The sequence below is a fragment of the Brienomyrus brachyistius genome, chromosome 2 (assembly GCF_023856365.1).
Source record: "Brienomyrus brachyistius isolate T26 chromosome 2, BBRACH_0.4, whole genome shotgun sequence".
Taxonomy (NCBI): domain Eukaryota; kingdom Metazoa; phylum Chordata; class Actinopteri; order Osteoglossiformes; family Mormyridae; genus Brienomyrus; species Brienomyrus brachyistius.
Window position 1 is genome coordinate 27483613 of NC_064534.1, and position 18318 is coordinate 27501930.

Here is an 18318-nt window from a genome sequence, read left to right on the forward strand (position 1 = left end):
GAAGACAGCGACCCCTAGTGTTCAACAAAAACATTGCATTGTACGACCCTGCTGAGTCTAGGGATCTTCCATCTTTCTTAAATCAGGGAACAGCAAATGAAAACAGACCCGGGCTAGGAACCCCCTACCACTAATGCACGACTAAGATATGTTTGTTTTGTTTCTCTAGGAAACGGTCTCCCTCTGTCTAATTAAACTTTGGATGAGTGCAACATGTTGAATTTTGTAATGTTGAATATTCAGTGGCTAACAGCACGAAATGCATGACAATACCAGGATCGTATGAAGACAAGAATGTGTCTGTGGTGCTCCTGGAAGAGCTCTGCAGATATATGGCTGAAAGCCCTTGGACTGGTCCTTAATTATCCATAATGCTGCGGAGCATTTCTGATGGAATCACCTCACCTTGACTTATTGCTGGTTGTTATTTTGGTCTTCTTGTTTGGCATGAAAAATGCGTTCTGTTCAAATTTACTTTAATTAGTGTTCGAGTTCTCACTTTATGGCAGCCAGATGTATTTAACTACACGCGCATTTGTGACGGTCACTGTTCAGAAGTTAGTGTGTGTGTGTGTGTGTGTGTGTGTGTGTTCCTAAGGTAGTCTGAAGGAAGATAAAGTCCAGTTAAATTTGGGTACCATAAATCTGACCGGATTGGGAAACACTGCTCTACGTTAAGATGGAGACACCTTTTGTTCATCATTATTACACAACCTGGCTTGTAAAACCAGCCATTTTCTCTTTCTTTTCAGGAACCTGCTGTATGTTTATCCTCAGAGACTGAACTTTGTAAACAGGCTGGCGTCAGCAAGGAACATCACCATCAAGATCCAGTTTATGAGTGGGGAAGAACAGGAATCTTGTCTGCCGGTGAGTGTATCTCATGCCGGGGTCCCTACGTGCCAAGGTCCCTACATGCTGGGCTCCCTATATGCCAGGGTCCCTACATGCTGGGCTCCCTATGTGCTGGGGTCTCTACATGCCAGGGTCTCTACGTGCCAGGGTCCCTACATGCTGGGCTCACTATGTGCTGGGGTCTCTACATGCCAGGGTCTCTACATGCCAGGGTCCCTACATGCTGCGCTCCCTATGTGCTGGGGTCCCTACATGCCAGGGTCCCTGCATGCCAGGGTCCCTACATGCCAGGGTTCCTACATGCTGGGCTCCCTGTGTGCTGGGGTCTCTACATGCCAGGGTCCCTACATGCTGGGTTCCCTATGTGCCGGGGGCCCAATGTGCCAGGGTGTCTACGTACCGGCGCCTCTACATGCCGGGGTCCCTGCGTACCGGGGTCCCTCTGTGCCTGGTCACATTCCGGTCACTTTTACTGTCAGCCCCATTGGCACTATGGTGACGCCAGGCCAGGTGCAGGTGCACTATCATGCTCAGAGTGGGCAGTTGACAACCCACACAAAATGCAGGGAGCGTGGTGAAGCTCAGGAACACGGAGCATCGGTAACACATCTGAAGGTCTGAATCACAGTGCTGAACACTGCATGACCAACATGCATTCATATACAGTATCATATACAGATCAGCTTAGCAATATGTGATTTGGCAGCAACACATTTCCTTTGATAATATTATTATACTTATATTTCAAAAGTTTTCTCTTATGATTCTCTTAACTAAAGGCTGACCATAGAATTATTCTTTGGTTTTAATTTTATTGTAAATGATTGAGAAATACATTTATTAAGAATGTATATAATTATATTTTTAAAAATAGGGTGATAATATATTATTTGTCTTTGCTCTGTGGGTCTTTTTCTTACCTCACATGTACAGCACTGGGGCTTTATGTCCGTCCTCCGCTCAGGCTATGTGGACTTTGCATCTTCTTTCTGTGTCATGTGCTTCTCCTCTGGATGCTCCACTTCTCTTCTGTCATCCAAAGCCAGTTAGGCTGATGTACATATACATGTGCGAAGGAATCCTGTGCAGGCCGTACCACCACCTTGTGCCCTAAACAGACATTCGGCCTCTTTGATTCTGACCAGGATTGATGGCTGTACTATTTTTAAAACTTAAGCCTTATTATTGATTATTGAAATACAAAACTTTCAGTGTTTTAATATACATTTTCCTTTTTATCTTTTAGGTTATTTTTGGGAAATCCAGTGGGCCTGAATTTGTACAGGAAGTGTACACACCAATCACATACCATAACAAGCAAGTACCCCAAGAATCTGCTGTTCTACATAGATAGATATGCTTTCCTAGCTAGACCTACTTGTTAAAAGTCTTTCCCTCCGAAAAGCAAATCATGTGACTGCAACTCTATATATACAGCAAGAGGTTCAATTACTGTTCCACTAAATGTTTGAATGGGCAAGGCATTTGATATAAATGATTTTGAATTTGCCATGACAGTTTGACTGATGACAATTGATGAATGCCAGATGTGGGGGATTCCACAGTGTCAAAAGACAGCCATTGTCATGGGATTTTCATGCACAGTGGCTGCTTGAATTTCAAAGAATGGCGTGATAAACCAGAAACATCTAATCAGTAGCAATTCTGTGGGCAAAAATACCTTGTTAATTAGAGAGGTTGGAGAAGAATGGTCAGATTTGTTAAAGCTAACAGGAAGTCAACAAGTGCAAAAGTAAGAAAAACTGTATATCCTACCCCCAGTATTATGTAGTTGAACCTAATGAAGTGACCACAGTGTGTGCGTGTGTGTGTGTGTGTTTGTGTGTGTGTGTGTGTGTGTGTGTGAGCAGGTATACGTTACTTTATGAGGACACAATGTCCCCACAACGTAATGAATACCCGTTTTTTTCCCTTATGGGGACCAGTTTAAATTTAATAAAAATCTGCGACTGCAGTGAAAAAACTAAAAATGCAAAAAATTGCTTGGTTACTTAAGGTTATGGTTAGGACTGGGTGGGGGTTAAGGTTCTCATAATTAGCGTTAGCATTTTTCCCATAGAAATGAATGAGCGGTCCCCATAAAGATATGTTTATCCGACATATGTGTGTGTGTGTGTGTCTGTGTGTATACATATATACAGTACTATGCAAAAGTCTTTGGCAGTCAAAAGAAATCTTTGAAGCTATTTATCTGGGTAATAAGTACATATTTGCTCAGAACAAAAACAGTTTAACATTAGAATGTATGCCAGTTATGTTTAGCACAATAAAAACTAACAGGAATTTCTACTTTACTCCAAAAAGTTACTGATATGTAGTTGGATGGCTAGATGAACACCGCTTCAGTTCCCAAACCTCTCCTCAGAGGCACCTCAGCCGTTCCATGTAATGGTTAAATTTTACCACCAGCTCAATTAATTTACTAAATTGACTTTAAAAAGTCGCCTCGTGCCCATTGCTTCCGGGATAGGCTCCGGACCCCCCGCGACCCAGTAGGATAAGCGGTTTGGAAAATGGATGGATGGACTTTAAAAAGTCAATGAATTATTGATGAGCCATTGGAGGTGGGATAGTAGTCAAAAAATGCATGGGAGTACTGGATAGTTGCTGCAGATACGGAGGTGTCTATAGGAGAGATTTTGGACTGGATAAGGTGGCAGTTTTACCATCATAATATCATAATTTTACATGAAGATCATTTCAACATAATTTCCTTTGCCAGCCTATTATCTTTGCACAGTACTGTGTGTGTATATATGTGAAACTTTACACAACACAGACATATGTTTTCCATAAAGCAATTTCATTTCAACCTAATTTTATTATTAGGTTATTAGAAAAATGATGAAAGGTTCTTGAGTGACCTACAGCATCTGTGGTGAGCGAATGGGTGGCAGCAATAAAGCAAAAAAAGAAAATGAAAAAAATTAAGAAAATGTCTCTTTCATTTACATGCACACAGATTCAACCATAGGTAATGATACTGCAGAGGACCCGTCACTCCTGCTGTATCTCTGTCGGGACAGTTTCGGAAATGAGGAGACACCGGAAAAGCTGTCAGTTAAACCTTATTACATGCTGCCCTGTTCAGGTCTCCGGACTTTTACGAGGAGGTGAAGATCCAACTTCCGGCCAAAGTCACGGAGCGCCACCACCTGCTGTTTACGTTCTACCACATCAGCTGCCAGCAGAAGCAGAATCAGGGCGGGGCCAACGAGACTCTCATTGGCTACTCGGTGCGTGACCGTCATGCTGCATGAGCCAGTTGACACACACATATTTGTATTCATATCTCTGTCACGACCATCCAGTCATTTATGGGAAAAATCCTAATCCTAAGAATGACAACCTCAAGCCCCCACCCAGTTACTATCAGTAACCAAACAAAACTCAAAGACTTTCGGCATTTTTTTGTTTTTTGATTGCATCCGCAGATTTTTATGAAATTGAGGTTTATATTGTAGGGACCTGAAAATGGCCCCACAAGTTATAAAGTAACAAATTTAGACACATTGTAGGGACATTTCGTTCCCAGAAGCTCAGGAGCAACTGTCCTTTTCCGAGTTAATGTTACCGAAATTAGATAATATTACCACACAGGTATTTTAGCGAAGGTACGCGGACAGAAATGCCGCTGGCGCAACACCCGCAGCTATCGATAACACTCGCGCTGTTTATTAAAAAGGACAGACAAGTACTCACACAGACCGAGAAAAAAAAATGAAACGACAACCACCTACGTACCCGTACTGGCACACAAACACTCAAATATACTTCCAAATAATTCTAGTCAACCGCGTCAACTGGCGCACAACACAGGTGCACACAGCGCCTACACCACTCCCGCGCAGTGCAGCAATCCCAGCAGCCTCTGCAGCAATTCACTCAGGTGAATGTGTGAAAGATTCTAACAGTGAATTAGAGCTGTCGATGCTACGATTATATAATTCCGTGGTACGACCCCACCTAGAATATTATATGCAGGTTTGGTCACCATACCTTAAAAAGGACACTGCTGCCTTGGAAAGGATGCAATGCAGGGTGACGAGAATGATTCCTGATCTTAGAGGAATGTCTTATGAGGAGAGGTTAGCTGAGCTGAATCTGTTTAGAATCGCGCAAAGGAGACAAAGAGGGGACATGATCCAGGTATATAAGATTCTGACAGGTCTGGTTGCTGTTCAGCCAAATGATTACTTCAATATTAGTTTAAATACTAGAACTCGTGACCATAGGTGGAAATTAGCAGGAGAACATTTTAAATGAATCTGAGAAAGCACTTCTTTACACAGCGTGTAGTTAGAGTATGGAATAGTCTCCCTGTTTGTGTAGTGCAAGCAAAACCCTGGGGTCCTTTAAATCAGAGCTAGATAAGATTTTAACAACTCTGAGCTATTAGGTAAGTTCTCCCCAAACGAGCTTGATGGGCCAAGTGGCCTCCTCTCGTTTGTAAATTTCTTATGTTCTTATGAATGTGGTAAATACAAACACACACGCACACACACACACACACACATTCATAATGCTACATATTTGTGACCATGGTGACTGTCTCCCCCGCAGTGGCTCCCAATAATCAACAACGACCGCCTTCAGACGGGACAGTACTGCCTTCCTGTGGCCCTGGATCGACTTCCTGTTAATTACTCATTACATTCCCCAGAGGTGGGCAAGCTGAGCCATTATCAGACTCCTTCTTCCTGCTATCAGTCAATGACTCATTTTCCTTTTCATGTCTGATTTTGTTTTTCTTAGAAAATACCTAATCAGGTTCCCCCGGTGAGGTGGATGGAAAATCACAAGGGCGTCTTTAACCTGGAGGTCCAAGCTGTATCTTCTATACACACGCAGGTGCATGCAGTAATTCGGAACCTTCTTTTTGTAGTTTATCAGTGAGGCAATAATTCCTTGATTTTTGAACGAGAATGTGAGTTTGACATGATGCGTGCAGGTGAAGCCAAGTTTGAGGCTAATTGAACCCCATAGCATTCTTGAAGTGATTTAACAGATATGCATTATTACCAAAGATGAATGGTCTGTAGCTGAGATTCTGTTGCTTGGGTTCCTATCTAATTAGGGGGGGAGTGGGGGGGTGGGGGGAGAAATCATTACTGAATGACAGTTTGAAATCCTCACCCTTGTCAACTCCCCTGCCTCTGGTCTCTAGGACAACCACTTGGAGCGCTTTTTTACCCTTTGCCATGCTCTGGAGGGCAGAACGTCATTCCCCATCCGCGTGCGGGATGAGAAGATCCCAGAGAACAAGCTGGAGCACGAGCTGAAGCTGAGCATCATCTCTCTGTCTTCCTCTGGCCTGGAGCCGCTCGTGCTCTTCCTCCATCAAGTCTTGGACAAGCTCTTCAGGCTGATTCTCCAGCCGATGGTCATCGCAGGGCAGACAGGTGACTGAGGCTGTGCAGGAATGAAGGGGTGGGGCCTGGCACAGGGGCATGGGAGGGCTGAAGTGATTCTCACTATCAGGGGAGGTACTTTCAGGAAGAAGCTGGTCATTGGCTAGTAACCTGTCAACAGTAACATGGTACTTCCACCTCTGGCATTCGAGACAGTCATAAAAATCTGCTTTTACTTTGTTATGTAAGATAGTGATGCAATATAATGCTCTTAGAATGTCATGATGTTTAAAGCTATTTATGAGGATAGTATGTATATACAGTACTGTGCAAAAGTCTTAGGCACCCAAAAGAAATGTTTAGCGCTATTTATCTGGGTAGTAAGTGCACATTTTCTTAGAACAAAAAATATGATTTAACATAAGGACATATGAAAATTACGAGTAACACAATAAAAACTACAGTAGTAAAAATGTCTTCTGTTCTCCAAAAAGTTACTGATATCTACTTGGATAGCTAGATGAACACCACCTCAGTTCCCAAACCTCTCCTCAGTGGCACCCGAACCATTCTATGTATTTATTAAATTTCACCCCCAGCTCACTTAATTAATTAACTTAATTAGTTAAAAAAGTGAACGAGATATTGAATAGATATATGAGGTGAGTTAATGATCATGTCAAAAAATACACGGGTGTGTTGTATGGTTGCTGGAAATAATAGGGTTATTTTAGCAGAGGTTTTGAAATGGCTAAGCTGACACACTTTGCCAGGCGTAACAGCATAGTTTTACACCAACATGACAGTTATTTAAACATAATTTTTTTGGCTGACTAAGATTTCTGCACAGTACCGTATTTGCTCAAAAAAAACACAATTTAACATTATAATATATGCAAATGAACAGTAACACAATAAAAACCCACAGGAATGTCTTCTGTTCTCCAAAGAGTTACTGTCACCTTGATGGACGGCTAGATGAATAGTGCTTTATTAGTTCAATGACTTGACGAGGTCTTGATTAGCTAGATGTGGTGTGCAAATGGTTCAGTTCTAATTGTATCTAATTTGGATATCCTCATTTTGCAAAGATCAGATACAAAGAATCTCGTTGCCAACTTTGCCGAGCAAAACTGTTCTGGCTTAAATTTTGTGCGTGATCTCTGATGATGCATCTTAAGCTAGACTTGTCAGGTTTGTCTTCTCCTCTGTGGATGACATGCTCTGTGTAAACGGCATTTGATTGGGGTGTGTGTTTGCGTGTCTTGCAGCTAACCTGGCCCAGATTGCTTTTGAATCTGTGGTATCCATCATCAACAGCCTCCACAACAGCCAAGAGCTGGTCAGGGACCAGCAAGGAAGGAACTGTCTCCTAGCAACCTACCTGTATTTCGTCTTCCGACTGCCATACACTCAGCGTGAGATCGTGACCACGGGTAAGGCCCACGCTTTTGCGTCACCGTAGAAATTAGCAACCACATACAAGTCAGACATCTATTTTTGATCACAAAATTGTCTGTCACCAGATCCTAATTTGTTTGCATTATGTTTTCTTGTTTGCACTATGTATAGTGTCTTTGCACTTTGTTTTGCGCTATATATAGGTTTGTCTGTGTTCTACATTCATGTGTGCAAGATTTTGCGCATTGGATCATCTTGATCTTAATTTACACAAGCATTCAAATTGTAATGTTTTCATTGAAGTTGTAGATAATCAAATATGGTTTCTACCCAGCAGTCTTCTTCATTTAGAAGGTCAATAATGTTCATAGCTAGACTAACTCATGTAACAGGTATGGGCCAGTGTACAGATATCACTGGCATTTTCTAATACAAAATTAAAAAACCGATTAGTATATTATGCAAGCCGGCACTGTACACACTGGGAAGAAGTGGAAACTCTTTTCATTGACCGTGAAGTATGAAACTCTGATTAACATTAGAGAACCACCACTCAAGTACCGGTTTTAACATTTTTTTTCCTCCAATTATCTGGTCTAAAGGCATATTTCAAAAGCTTACCCTGATTTATAATAAAATGCTTTTAAATATAATCATTACTTTATATAGAGAATGCGACTGTTGTCAGATGACATATTATAAAGACTCCTGTCTAGCAGGTGTGTTGTTTTGTTACATTATAATTTTATAATGGGATATGAGTCATCTCTGTCTCACCTTTGTACTTCAGTATTTATACTTCTCACATGTCGGTTTTGTTGCGTTCTGTAATGTGTACAGTGTATATCTCTCCAATGACTTGTGTATCTTTCTGAAAGGAGAGGAAACAGACTATCTGAAAAAGGAACAAATGTCTATATATATTGATAAACTGTAACGACAGTTTCCTCACGGATAATGAAAGTATTCTCATTCTGAAAATTAGAGAGTAATATAGAAGAAAAAAAATGAGACAAATATACAAATATTTACAAGAATGTATTTATAGTGAGGTACTGTGTGTAGCTGTATTTGCATATGTGTTTCTGTGTGAATGTGTCTGTTTTTACCTAGCTTCTCTCTGCCAGTTGCGTTGGTCCTCAGTTGCTCTGTGATGTGAGTTATGGTTAAACTGGTCCCCAGGCACCGGCGGGCAAATGCTGCACCCCGAGGGCCGTTATAACACCATGGGTCGTGCCTCGGCCAACTCCGTGGGCTCCAGGCTGTTGCAGTCGCGTGTCCTGAGCAGCAGCAACCCGGACATCCACGACGTCCAGGCCACTGCCGACACTGAGGTCAAGGGCATCATGGGTTCCAAGGTTCGGTGCTGGCGTCTGTGGGGCTACAGGGCAGGCAGTGTGGGACTACAGGGCAGGCAGTGTGGGCCTACGTGGCAGGTGGTGTGGGGCTACGTGGCAGGCAGTGTGGGGCTACAGGGCAGGCAGTGTGGGCCTACGTGGCAGGTGGTGTGGGGCTACAGGGCAGGCAGTGTGGGGCTACGTGGCAGGTGGTGTGGGGCTACGTGGCAGGCGATGTGGGGCTACAGGGCAGGCGGTGTGGGCCTACGTGGCAGGTGGTGTGGGGCTACGTGGCAGGCGATGTGGGGCTACAGGGCAGGCAGTGTGGGGCTACAAGGCAGGCAGTGTGGGGCTATGCGACAGGCAGTGTGGGGCTACGTGGCAGGTGGTGTGGGGCAAAAGGGCAGGCAGTGTGGGGCTACGTGGCAGGTGGTGTGGGGCTACAGGGCAGGCGGTGTGGGGCTACAGGGCAGGCAGTGTGGGGCTATGGGGCAGGCACTGTGGGGCTACGGGGCAGGCAGTGCGGGGCTACGGGGCAGCCAGTGTGGGGCTACGGGGCAGGCACTGTGGGGCTATGCGACAGGCAGTGTGAGGCTACGTGGCAGGTGGTGTGGGGCTACGGGGCAGGCAGTGTGGGGCTATGTGGCAGGTGGTGTGGGGCTACGGGGCAGGCAGTGTGGGGCTACGTGGCAGGTGGAGTGGGGCTACGGGGCAGGCAGTGTGGGGCTACAAGTAGGTATGGAGTTATAGGGTGGGTGGTGTGGAGCTACAAGTAGGTGTGGGGCTACATGAAAGGAGGTGTGGGGTAATGGGACAGGCAGGGTGGAGCTACAAGTAGGTGTGGGACTACATGACAGGTGGTGTGGGGCTATGGGGCAGGCAGTGTGGGGCTATAAGGAGGTGTTGAGTTATAGGGCCAGCGGTGTGGAGCTATTGGGCGGGCGGTGTGGGGTTACGTGGCAGGTGGTGTGGGGCTACAGGGTGGTCTGGAGCTACAGGACAGGTGGTGTGGGGCTACAAGGAGGTGTGGAACTGCAAGGCAGGTGGTGTGGGGCTATGGGGCCAGCAGTGTCAGGCTAATGGGCAGGCCATGTGGGGCTACAGGAAAGTGTGGAGCTACAAGGATGGTGCTGTAGGGCTATATGGTGCTGTGGGGCTACAAGGCAGGTGGTGTGGGGCTACAGGGTAGGTGGTGTGGAGCTACGGGGCAGCAGTACTGTGTTACTGAATGGTGTCTACTTGGAAATGGGAACTGTTCTGCATAGGTACTGAACAATACTTCATTATACTTATATATCAAGTACAGCTTACCTGAAAGTACAAATTACTGGGCAGTACTTACCTGACATTACTGGGTACTGGCCAGTATTTGGTTCCAATGTACTGCTTGCCTGGGAAGTCTGAGTACTGAGCAGTGATTACCACAGCACACTGGGAAACTATGATTATTTATTGATTTTCCTGTAGGGTTTAAATCACGTGGGCAATCGCATGTCCACATTCGTGGACGTAAACAACTACTTCCAGGCCGCAGGGGCCATGAGGCCGGGAAATAAAAAGGTAATACTCCCTCTGACCAGGAGGGGGAGCTAACCAATCATACTTTTTCCAGTCTTAGGCTTCAGTAGATGTTGATGAAACTTGTTGCAATTGTAGACTTTTTAAGAAATCAAATGCTATGGCTAAGTAACCTCAGCCATCCATCCATCTATCCATATTGACATACAGTTAAAGAGTGTGTCATTGCTGATATGAACTGGTAATCTGAGTTTCCCAACCTTGAAACACTTTGTTGTTAATGAGAAGCACCTCATTAGGTGCATCACTAGGCCACATGGCATCACTAAACCAGCACAGGCTATGTAAGACTGCAGTTTTGAAGAGCACTAATCATTGGGGTATTTGTTATGGTGTGGCGGCTAGCACGGTGATTATTACAGCATTTGGCCATGCTCGGTAAAGCCACGATATGGGGAATCTCCAGCTGTTTGACGGGCCCTACTTTGTTGTGTGACACACCTGCAGCAATTCCACGAGGAGGTGGCCCTGCAGATGGTGGTTAGCACCGGGGTGTGCCGGGAGAATGCCTACAAGTATGCCTGGTTCTTCTTCGAGCTCCTGGTGAGTCGCTCGATGCAGAACAGATCAGTTTATGCATCCATATTCCTCCGTCTGCTCTTGCCAGGGCATTCCCAGTATTCACGTGTGTTCTGGGATCCGTATGTCGACTGCTTTATTTTCAGGTGAAGAGCATGGCCCAACACGTCACCCAGCTGGAGAAGCAATGCATCCCCAGAAGGAGTCGCTTTTCTGATCGGTTTAAAGATGACATCACCACCATTGTGAGCGTGGTGACTGCAGAGATCGGAACCATTCTGGTGAAGCAGCAGAAGGTACAGAGGAACCAGGGAACCCACACGTAATAACAATGGGGATTATCACTGGTTGCTCTAAAATTGTTATTGGTTTTCCAGTTTTTCATGGAAACACGTTCAAATGATTTGGCTGAACGAACACTTCCTTTGTTAACTGCCCTGTTTAGGAGCTGGAACAAGCAGAAAAAGTCAACATCAGCCTGGCCTTTTTCTTGTATGACCTCCTGTCGCTCATGGACCGGGGCTTTGTGTTCCAGCTTGTGAAGAATTATTGCAACCAGGTAAGCCCAGTCTCAACCGGCGCTATCAAATGAACAGGCTGCCCGGCCCACGTGGGCCACTGTTTCACTGCAGTCCAAGATGCCCATATGGAACACCGCAGTATGTCCGGCCACATCACAGCATGCACCCCCCCCCCCCAGATGTCGGCGAAGAGCGCGTCCCTGCCCACCATGATCACCATGCGACTGGAATTCCTGCGCGTCCTGTGCAGCCACGAGCACTACCTGAACCTCAGCCTTTTCTTCCTGCACCCAACCTCTGCCCCTGCCTCCCCCTGCCCATCCATCTCTTCACAGGTAGGCGGTCATGCTCTGCAATATGTTGCTAACACTTTGTTTAACCCCAGATCACAGGTCCAGAAAATGAAAATCCAGACCAAGATTTTGTTTCATCCAACCAGTTGAGTGACTTTGTGACTTGTGCTCAACTGGTTGGTTGAAGCAAAATCTCAATCTGGATTTTTGTTTTCTGTACCTGAAATTTCCACCTTCGCCTGAGATCGGTTGGTTCCCCATCCTGGGTTATTCCCTGCCTTGCGTCCAATGTTTCTGGGATTGGCTCAAGACCACCAAGAAGATCCTCCTCTCCTCTCTCAATGTTGACAGAACTCTGGTTCGGGCTGCAGCTTCCAGGAGAACAAGGTGGCGAGCATGTTTGACCTTTCACAAGACTTTAAGCAGCAGCATTACCTCACCGGCCTGCTGCTGACGGAGCTCAACGCTGCCCTGGACATGGAGTCTGAGGGGTACGTCTCAGCTTGTCTGTCTGAATCTGTCTGTCTCAGCCTGTCTGTCTGAATCTGTCTGTCTCAGCCTGCCTGTCTGAATCTGTCTGTCTCAGCTTGTCTGTCTGAATCTGTCTGTCTCAGCCTGTCTGTCTGAATCTGTCTGTCTCAGCTTGTCTGTCTGAATCTGTCTGTCTCAGCTTGTCTGTCTGAATCTGTCTGTCTCAGCTTGTCTGTCTGAATCTGTCTCAGCCTGTCTGTCTGAATCTGTCTCAGCTTGTCTGTCTGAATCTGTCTGTCTCAGCTTGTCTGTCTGAATCTGTCTGTCTCAGCTTGTCTGTCTGAATCTGTCTGTCTCAGCCTGTCTGTCTGAATCTGTCTGTCTCAGCTTGTCTGTCTGAATCTGTCTCTTTCAGTATTCACTGCCTGTCTTAGTGTATCTGTCTGTCTGAATCTGCTGTCTCAGTGTACCTACCTCTCTATTTCATTTCGTCTGAATCTTCCAGTATCAATGTACCTGTCTGCCTGTGTCTGAATGTCCATCCTTTAGTGTATTAAACCTGTCTTCTTCTATCCATCTGTCTTCCAACCCAAGACTGCATTTTTGTTTAAGTTATATGTATTTTTGTCTGTATCATCATTGGTTGGTTTCATATGGCTTGATTGAGTGGGTATGTTTGTGGGCTTCAGTTTGTACGTTTCTATCTGTTGATTCACTTCTCTGTTTCAGTCTCCTTCCTGCTGGGTATCAATTTAGCTTATTTTAATGTTGAAAACAAAATACGATGTACCAGATATAAGCAATAAAAACGCAAACATTAACTGATAATTAGCCATCGTGGGTTATTGATTAATATAGATTTATAATTGTTTTTGTACGTGATGAGAAAGCGTAATGACACACTTTCTTTTCTCTGTTTTTTGCCTTCTGTCTCTTTTTATAACAAGGATATTCATCAAGGCGTAAATATCGATCAAAGCATTTGTCTCAGTCTTCCTGTCGTGCTAACAAGACTCATCTGTTAGCCTGCCTCAATTTGTCTGCCTGCCTTAATTTGTGTTGTATGGTGAAATGTCTGTCTTAATCGGAGCGTCTTAATCAGTCTGTCTACATTGTTTTTCAGTTTACCATTCCCTATATGCCCGTCTCGGTTCATAACCTGCACGCGGGTAGCTGTTGTGTCACACCGATCTGTAGCACCCTCCATCGTAGCGTTGTAGCATCCCCCCCCCCAGCATCCCCTCCCCCCCCCCCCCCCGCCCCGTGAGTGAGTTTTCTGGTTGCTTGGTGACACTCGCTGACCTGAGCCTCTCCATGTTTGCAGGGGTAAGGTGCAGAGGAAGGCCATCAATGCCATCTACAGCCTGCTCTGTGCTCACGACCTGGACTTGCGATGCAGCCGCCCTGAGGTCCGGTCAAAGATCGCGGCTCTCTATCTACCCCTTGTGGGTATTATCATCGATTCTCTTAGTCACCTCGACTTCACAGGTCAGTTTTAGGCCACTGGCCTCTGTTTTTACCCCAAGGTATGTTTCTCTTCAATGCCAAATGTTAAGTCGCTTAATAATTTTTTACAGATATTCCAACATGGCTACCTGTTGAATTGAGGTTGAGTTTGGAGGTAAAAAAAAAAAAAAAAACAGTTTTGACCTCAGTGGTTGTAGAAATATTGAAAAAAGCAGAAATCTGAATTTGAGCAGGATTTACTGAAACACCACTGATAAGTCCAGCTCTACCTTGCCCATCACATGTAGAAGACGGTCATTAATTTGAAGCAATCTTTGGTGCCCTTGTCCCAGTTTCACTGGCATTGCAGTTGGCAGGTGCATGAACAGGACCGCTGTGAAAATATGGCCTTGGAGTTACAGAAATATTGATCCTCCTGCCCCCTTCCCTCCACCTCATTGGCCCCTGTCGCTCTGGCGTCTGGTGCATATCCGCTCACACGTGTGGCCGCATGGCCCCCTTGTTCCCGCAGTGGCGGACTCCCTTGGTGGTAAAGGGAAGTCGGGGGGCCCGGAGGATGAGGCCGACAGCGTCACCCCAATCAATCAGTCAGTTGCCATGGCGATCGCAGGCAACCCCTTCAGCACCCTGGGGAGAAACGCTTTAAGTTCTATTACGTCTGGGGTGAGAGATCCATAGTTTGCTCTTCCTGTTGAGAAAAACCTCACCAGAACTCTGGTTGTTTTATCGCACGTGTCTTTCAGGAAATAACTATTGTGATCTTTGAGTCAGTTTGCAAAACAATACTATTTGTTCTAGCACCTGTTTGCAGCTTCAAATTCCTGCTCCATATTTTTTAAATAAATAATACCAATGGTACTTGTGGCATGCTTGATTTTTAAATAAGTGCTGAACACACTTTCACGAATTGCGCCTCACACAGCAAATGACTCTTTGTGCCTCTTTGTCTAAGTCTTCGAAGGCCAGTGGCACCCTGACCGCAGAGACCAGCCGCAACCTGCTCGTCTGCTTCCTCTGGGTAATGAAGAACGCCGAGCAGAGCCTGATCCAGAAGTGGACCGTGGACATGCCCTCTTCCCAACTTAGTCGGCTGCTGGAACTGCTCACCATCTGCATCTCCTGCTTTGAGTACCGCGTAAGTCACGGTTCTTTTCTAGAGTTCTGCCTAAAAGTGGAGAGATGAATGAAACGAGCTTCACGTGAAGGCCAGATAAGCAATAAAAGCAAGCAAACACTTTCTTGAGAAATAGTGGAACTGAGGGTGGTGGTTTGACCAAAGTGTTTGTCACGTTGCTGTTTGAAATACACTGTTTTGATAAAAAAAAATAAAAAATCACAAGTTTTTCAGTTTAATAATAATTTGCATAAAAAACATCTCTGCAGCTGTGTGAACTTTAAATTTAATTTGATTGTTTAATTGTAAGATGTATATCAGCATTCACTTTGTGAAGCCGCCATGAAATTCCCGGGGGAGGGGGGTGGGAATTAAATTCCTTACTGGTAGTGCCTGATAACCAGACCAGTTAATCAGTACACAAACTTTAATGGACAAAGGTTTCATTGGAGTGGGATGTGAACCAATCACATGCTGAATCCTGCAGGGCAAGCAGAGCTCTGACAAAGTGAGCACCCAGGCTCTCCAGAAGTCACAGCAAGCCAAGGCTCGCCTGGAGGAGGCGCTGCTGCTCGGCATGGGCGCCCGCGGGGAGATGATGAAGCGCGTGGGAGGTGAGCAGGTCCTTCTCATTGTCTCCTTTACAAAGGACTGACATGGGAGACTCGTCACTAAAGTCCATATCTGGCCTGTCCTGGCCTGACCTGCACTCATGCATCGTATGATACTTGAGTGTGGTGGCTGTCTTGGCTCCACATTAATACCGTGTTCAGCTGTGATCCACCTCAAACCCCTTTGACCTCGCAGGTACCGACCGCACCATAGGCCAGAGGGAGAACCTCCGCTGGAGAAAAGACCTCACACAGTGGCGTCAGACCAATGACAGGCAGGACAAGTGAGTCAGTGCAGAAATATTGGTTCTGATCTCAACCTGTACATATACCTCCAGGCTGTGGGGAGAAGTATTATGGGGATCATAACCCCTCCAACCCCATCCCTCCTGCATTTTCTCAGAACGAAGGCAGAGCTGGACCAGGAGGCCCTCATCAGCGGCAATCTGGCCACCGAGGCCAACCTCATCGTCCTGGACATGCTGGAGACCATCGTGCAGGTGGGAGCTCTCTGCCAGCACTGAGTGTAGCACGAGGCTTTGCCGCCTTCAGGAAAATGGGCTGAGAAACTGAGCTTTGCTTTGCACAGTCCTGTTGGTTGAGCTTCTTCGTATTGTGGATAGCACTGCTGCTCCATACCTCCATGGTTGGGGGTTCGAATCGCTCCCTTACTCTGTGCATGCATGTTTGCACGTTCTCCTCATGTCGCTTGGGTTTCCTTCCAAGGTCCGAAAACTGGCAGTTATACTGACCTCTATCCCTAAATCATCTTAGGTGATGGATCATACTTGTATTCTGTGTTCTTGATTGCTTGGTTCAGGTATGCTGGAAGCCGGGAGGGAGAAAAATACAGGCTGTCTGGGGCTTCCGGAGGACTGGCATTAGAAACACTGGTCTATGCTGTATGCCTGTGTGTTTTAGGGTGCATCTGGACATGCCCAGCCATGGACTGGCATCCCATTCCACCACCCCAGTGTTGTGCTTTTTTATGTAACCCAGTCCAGGATAAGTGACTGGCAGATGGATTGATTGCGTAACCCCAACCCATATCCTCTTTCTCTCCCGTGCCCCGGCATGCCTCGCTGCCATGCAGGGCGTGTCCGTGGTCGACTCCAAGGACGGTGTGCTAGGTGGGGTGCTCCGAGTGCTGCTCCACTCCCTCACCTGCAACCAGAGCACCACCTTCCTGTCGCATTGCTTCGGCACGCTACGCTCCCTCGTGGTGAAGGTACAGACACCAAGCTTTCCGGCGTCCCCTCACCGCTCCTTGTGCCCCCTGGTGGAAATAACAGGTCTATGCACCACTGTTGCAGTACGGCGACCTGCTGTTCGAGGAGGAGGCGGAGCAATGCGCCGACCTGTGCCAGAAGATGTTGCAGTACTGCAGCAGCTGCGTGGACAGCAACCGCAGCCAGGCCTGCGCCACCCTGTACCTCATCATGCGGTACAGCTACAGCTCGGCCAGCGTAAGGATCCCTGCCTCGGCTGGGATGCCATGGGGCCCCTCACCGCCCCGACAATCAGAGCCAGGCAGCTCCACCGAGAGCTGGCTGTCCTTCCTGTGTTTATCCTAAGTTTCCTTTAATCAAGGCCACGCGTCGGTGGCAAAATAGTTCCCCGCATGCGAACGTCAATCTCCGGCTGGTGGGTAATGTATCCTCCCTCCACGCCGGGGTCCTGTCCTCTCCTCTCTCGCCGTTTGTTGTGCACTAGCAGCGGGTGTGATCGCCTTTGGCGTAACCACAGCCCGGACCGTCGTTAATTTGGCAGGATGACTCACTCATTTCCGGCAATGTTTTGATTTGATTTCGGAGGGGGCGGGGGGAGCAGGATTGATCGCGGCGCTGGGCTGTTGTAAAGCTGCTGTTTCAGCTTGACCCACAGGCCTAAGGACGGCCAAGAATGCCAGCTGTGCCGCTGATGCACCATAATAGGGACATTAACTCCATCCATCGGGGAGGATTGCTTTGCCATTTTATTGTGCCAAACAAGGTTGATCACACATCACACAATCGATGGGATCAAACACCAGCAACAGCTATGGAAAAAATAAAGATGACAGAGGTGTCGTCTACTTATTAGCCGGCAAATGATTTGTTTAAATGAATACGTCGGATCTTGTACTAGGCTGCAAGCACAAGGCATCGCCACAAGCTTCTCGGTGTGAGAGCTGGTCTTACCAATTCACAGACATGCCAGTGACACGCCGTAAAAATAACTCAGACACTCGAGCGGGGCGGAAAGGGCCTCAGCTGAAGGCAAATACCATTTGTGTGGAATTTATAGCATCAATAAGTAATGTGAGCCTCGCCTCGGAGCAGAGGGCCCCGTTTCCATGGTGTGAGCCCTTGCCTTCCCCGCGCTGAGCTGGCTGTGTCTTGTTGTCCCACCCCCCTCCCCCAAAACATGCAGAATTTCTCACGGGTGAAGATGCAGGTGACCATGTCCCTGGCCTCCCTGGTGGGAAAGTCCTCGGACTTCCACGAGGAGTACCTGCGGCGTTCTCTGCGGACCATCCTGTCCTATGCGGAGGAGGACGTGGAGATGCAGGCCACGCAGTTCCCCTCGCAGGTAAAATGTCGCCGCAGTGCCGCTGGGATGCTGCCGCCCCAGTTTCACTTCCCCTGACTCTCACTGCTGCTTCAAGATGTTACACCATGACATTAATCACATTTCAAGAAACTGCTTCCTAAAAGCCCAGGAGTCTCAGACCTTTCAGATGGAAGCCCTTACAGATTCACCTTGTGTTGTCGCTGCATAGTATTGCACAGACATAAGC

At 46.7% G+C, this 18318-nt stretch overlaps 1 protein-coding gene across 3 annotated transcripts in view; it reads left to right on the plus strand.

Annotated features, from left to right (window-relative positions):
• dock8 (dedicator of cytokinesis 8) overlaps positions 1 to 18318 on the plus strand; it is a 61550-nt gene that overhangs the window by 33414 nt on the left and 9818 nt on the right. For 2 of the 3 annotated variants that reach the window (XM_048978556.1, XM_048978573.1), the window contains 23 exons: positions 753 to 870; positions 2102 to 2172; positions 3968 to 4112; positions 5440 to 5541; positions 5632 to 5727; positions 6044 to 6278; positions 7499 to 7663; positions 8811 to 8986; positions 10433 to 10525; positions 10991 to 11086; positions 11209 to 11358; positions 11508 to 11621; positions 11763 to 11918; positions 12228 to 12367; positions 13672 to 13835; positions 14326 to 14477; positions 14767 to 14949; positions 15416 to 15542; positions 15736 to 15823; positions 15943 to 16039; positions 16633 to 16767; positions 16853 to 17005; positions 17952 to 18110. In XM_048978556.1, coding sequence (XP_048834513.1) covers positions 753 to 870; positions 2102 to 2172; positions 3968 to 4112; positions 5440 to 5541; positions 5632 to 5727; positions 6044 to 6278; positions 7499 to 7663; positions 8811 to 8986; positions 10433 to 10525; positions 10991 to 11086; positions 11209 to 11358; positions 11508 to 11621; positions 11763 to 11918; positions 12228 to 12367; positions 13672 to 13835; positions 14326 to 14477; positions 14767 to 14949; positions 15416 to 15542; positions 15736 to 15823; positions 15943 to 16039; positions 16633 to 16767; positions 16853 to 17005; positions 17952 to 18110 — 3115 coding nt within the window. The remainder of the gene's footprint in view (positions 1 to 752; positions 871 to 2101; positions 2173 to 3967; positions 4113 to 5439; positions 5542 to 5631; positions 5728 to 6043; positions 6279 to 7498; positions 7664 to 8810; positions 8987 to 10432; positions 10526 to 10990; positions 11087 to 11208; positions 11359 to 11507; positions 11622 to 11762; positions 11919 to 12227; positions 12368 to 13671; positions 13836 to 14325; positions 14478 to 14766; positions 14950 to 15415; positions 15543 to 15735; positions 15824 to 15942; positions 16040 to 16632; positions 16768 to 16852; positions 17006 to 17951; positions 18111 to 18318) is intronic. The other variant, XM_048978565.1, reaches the window with a different exon arrangement.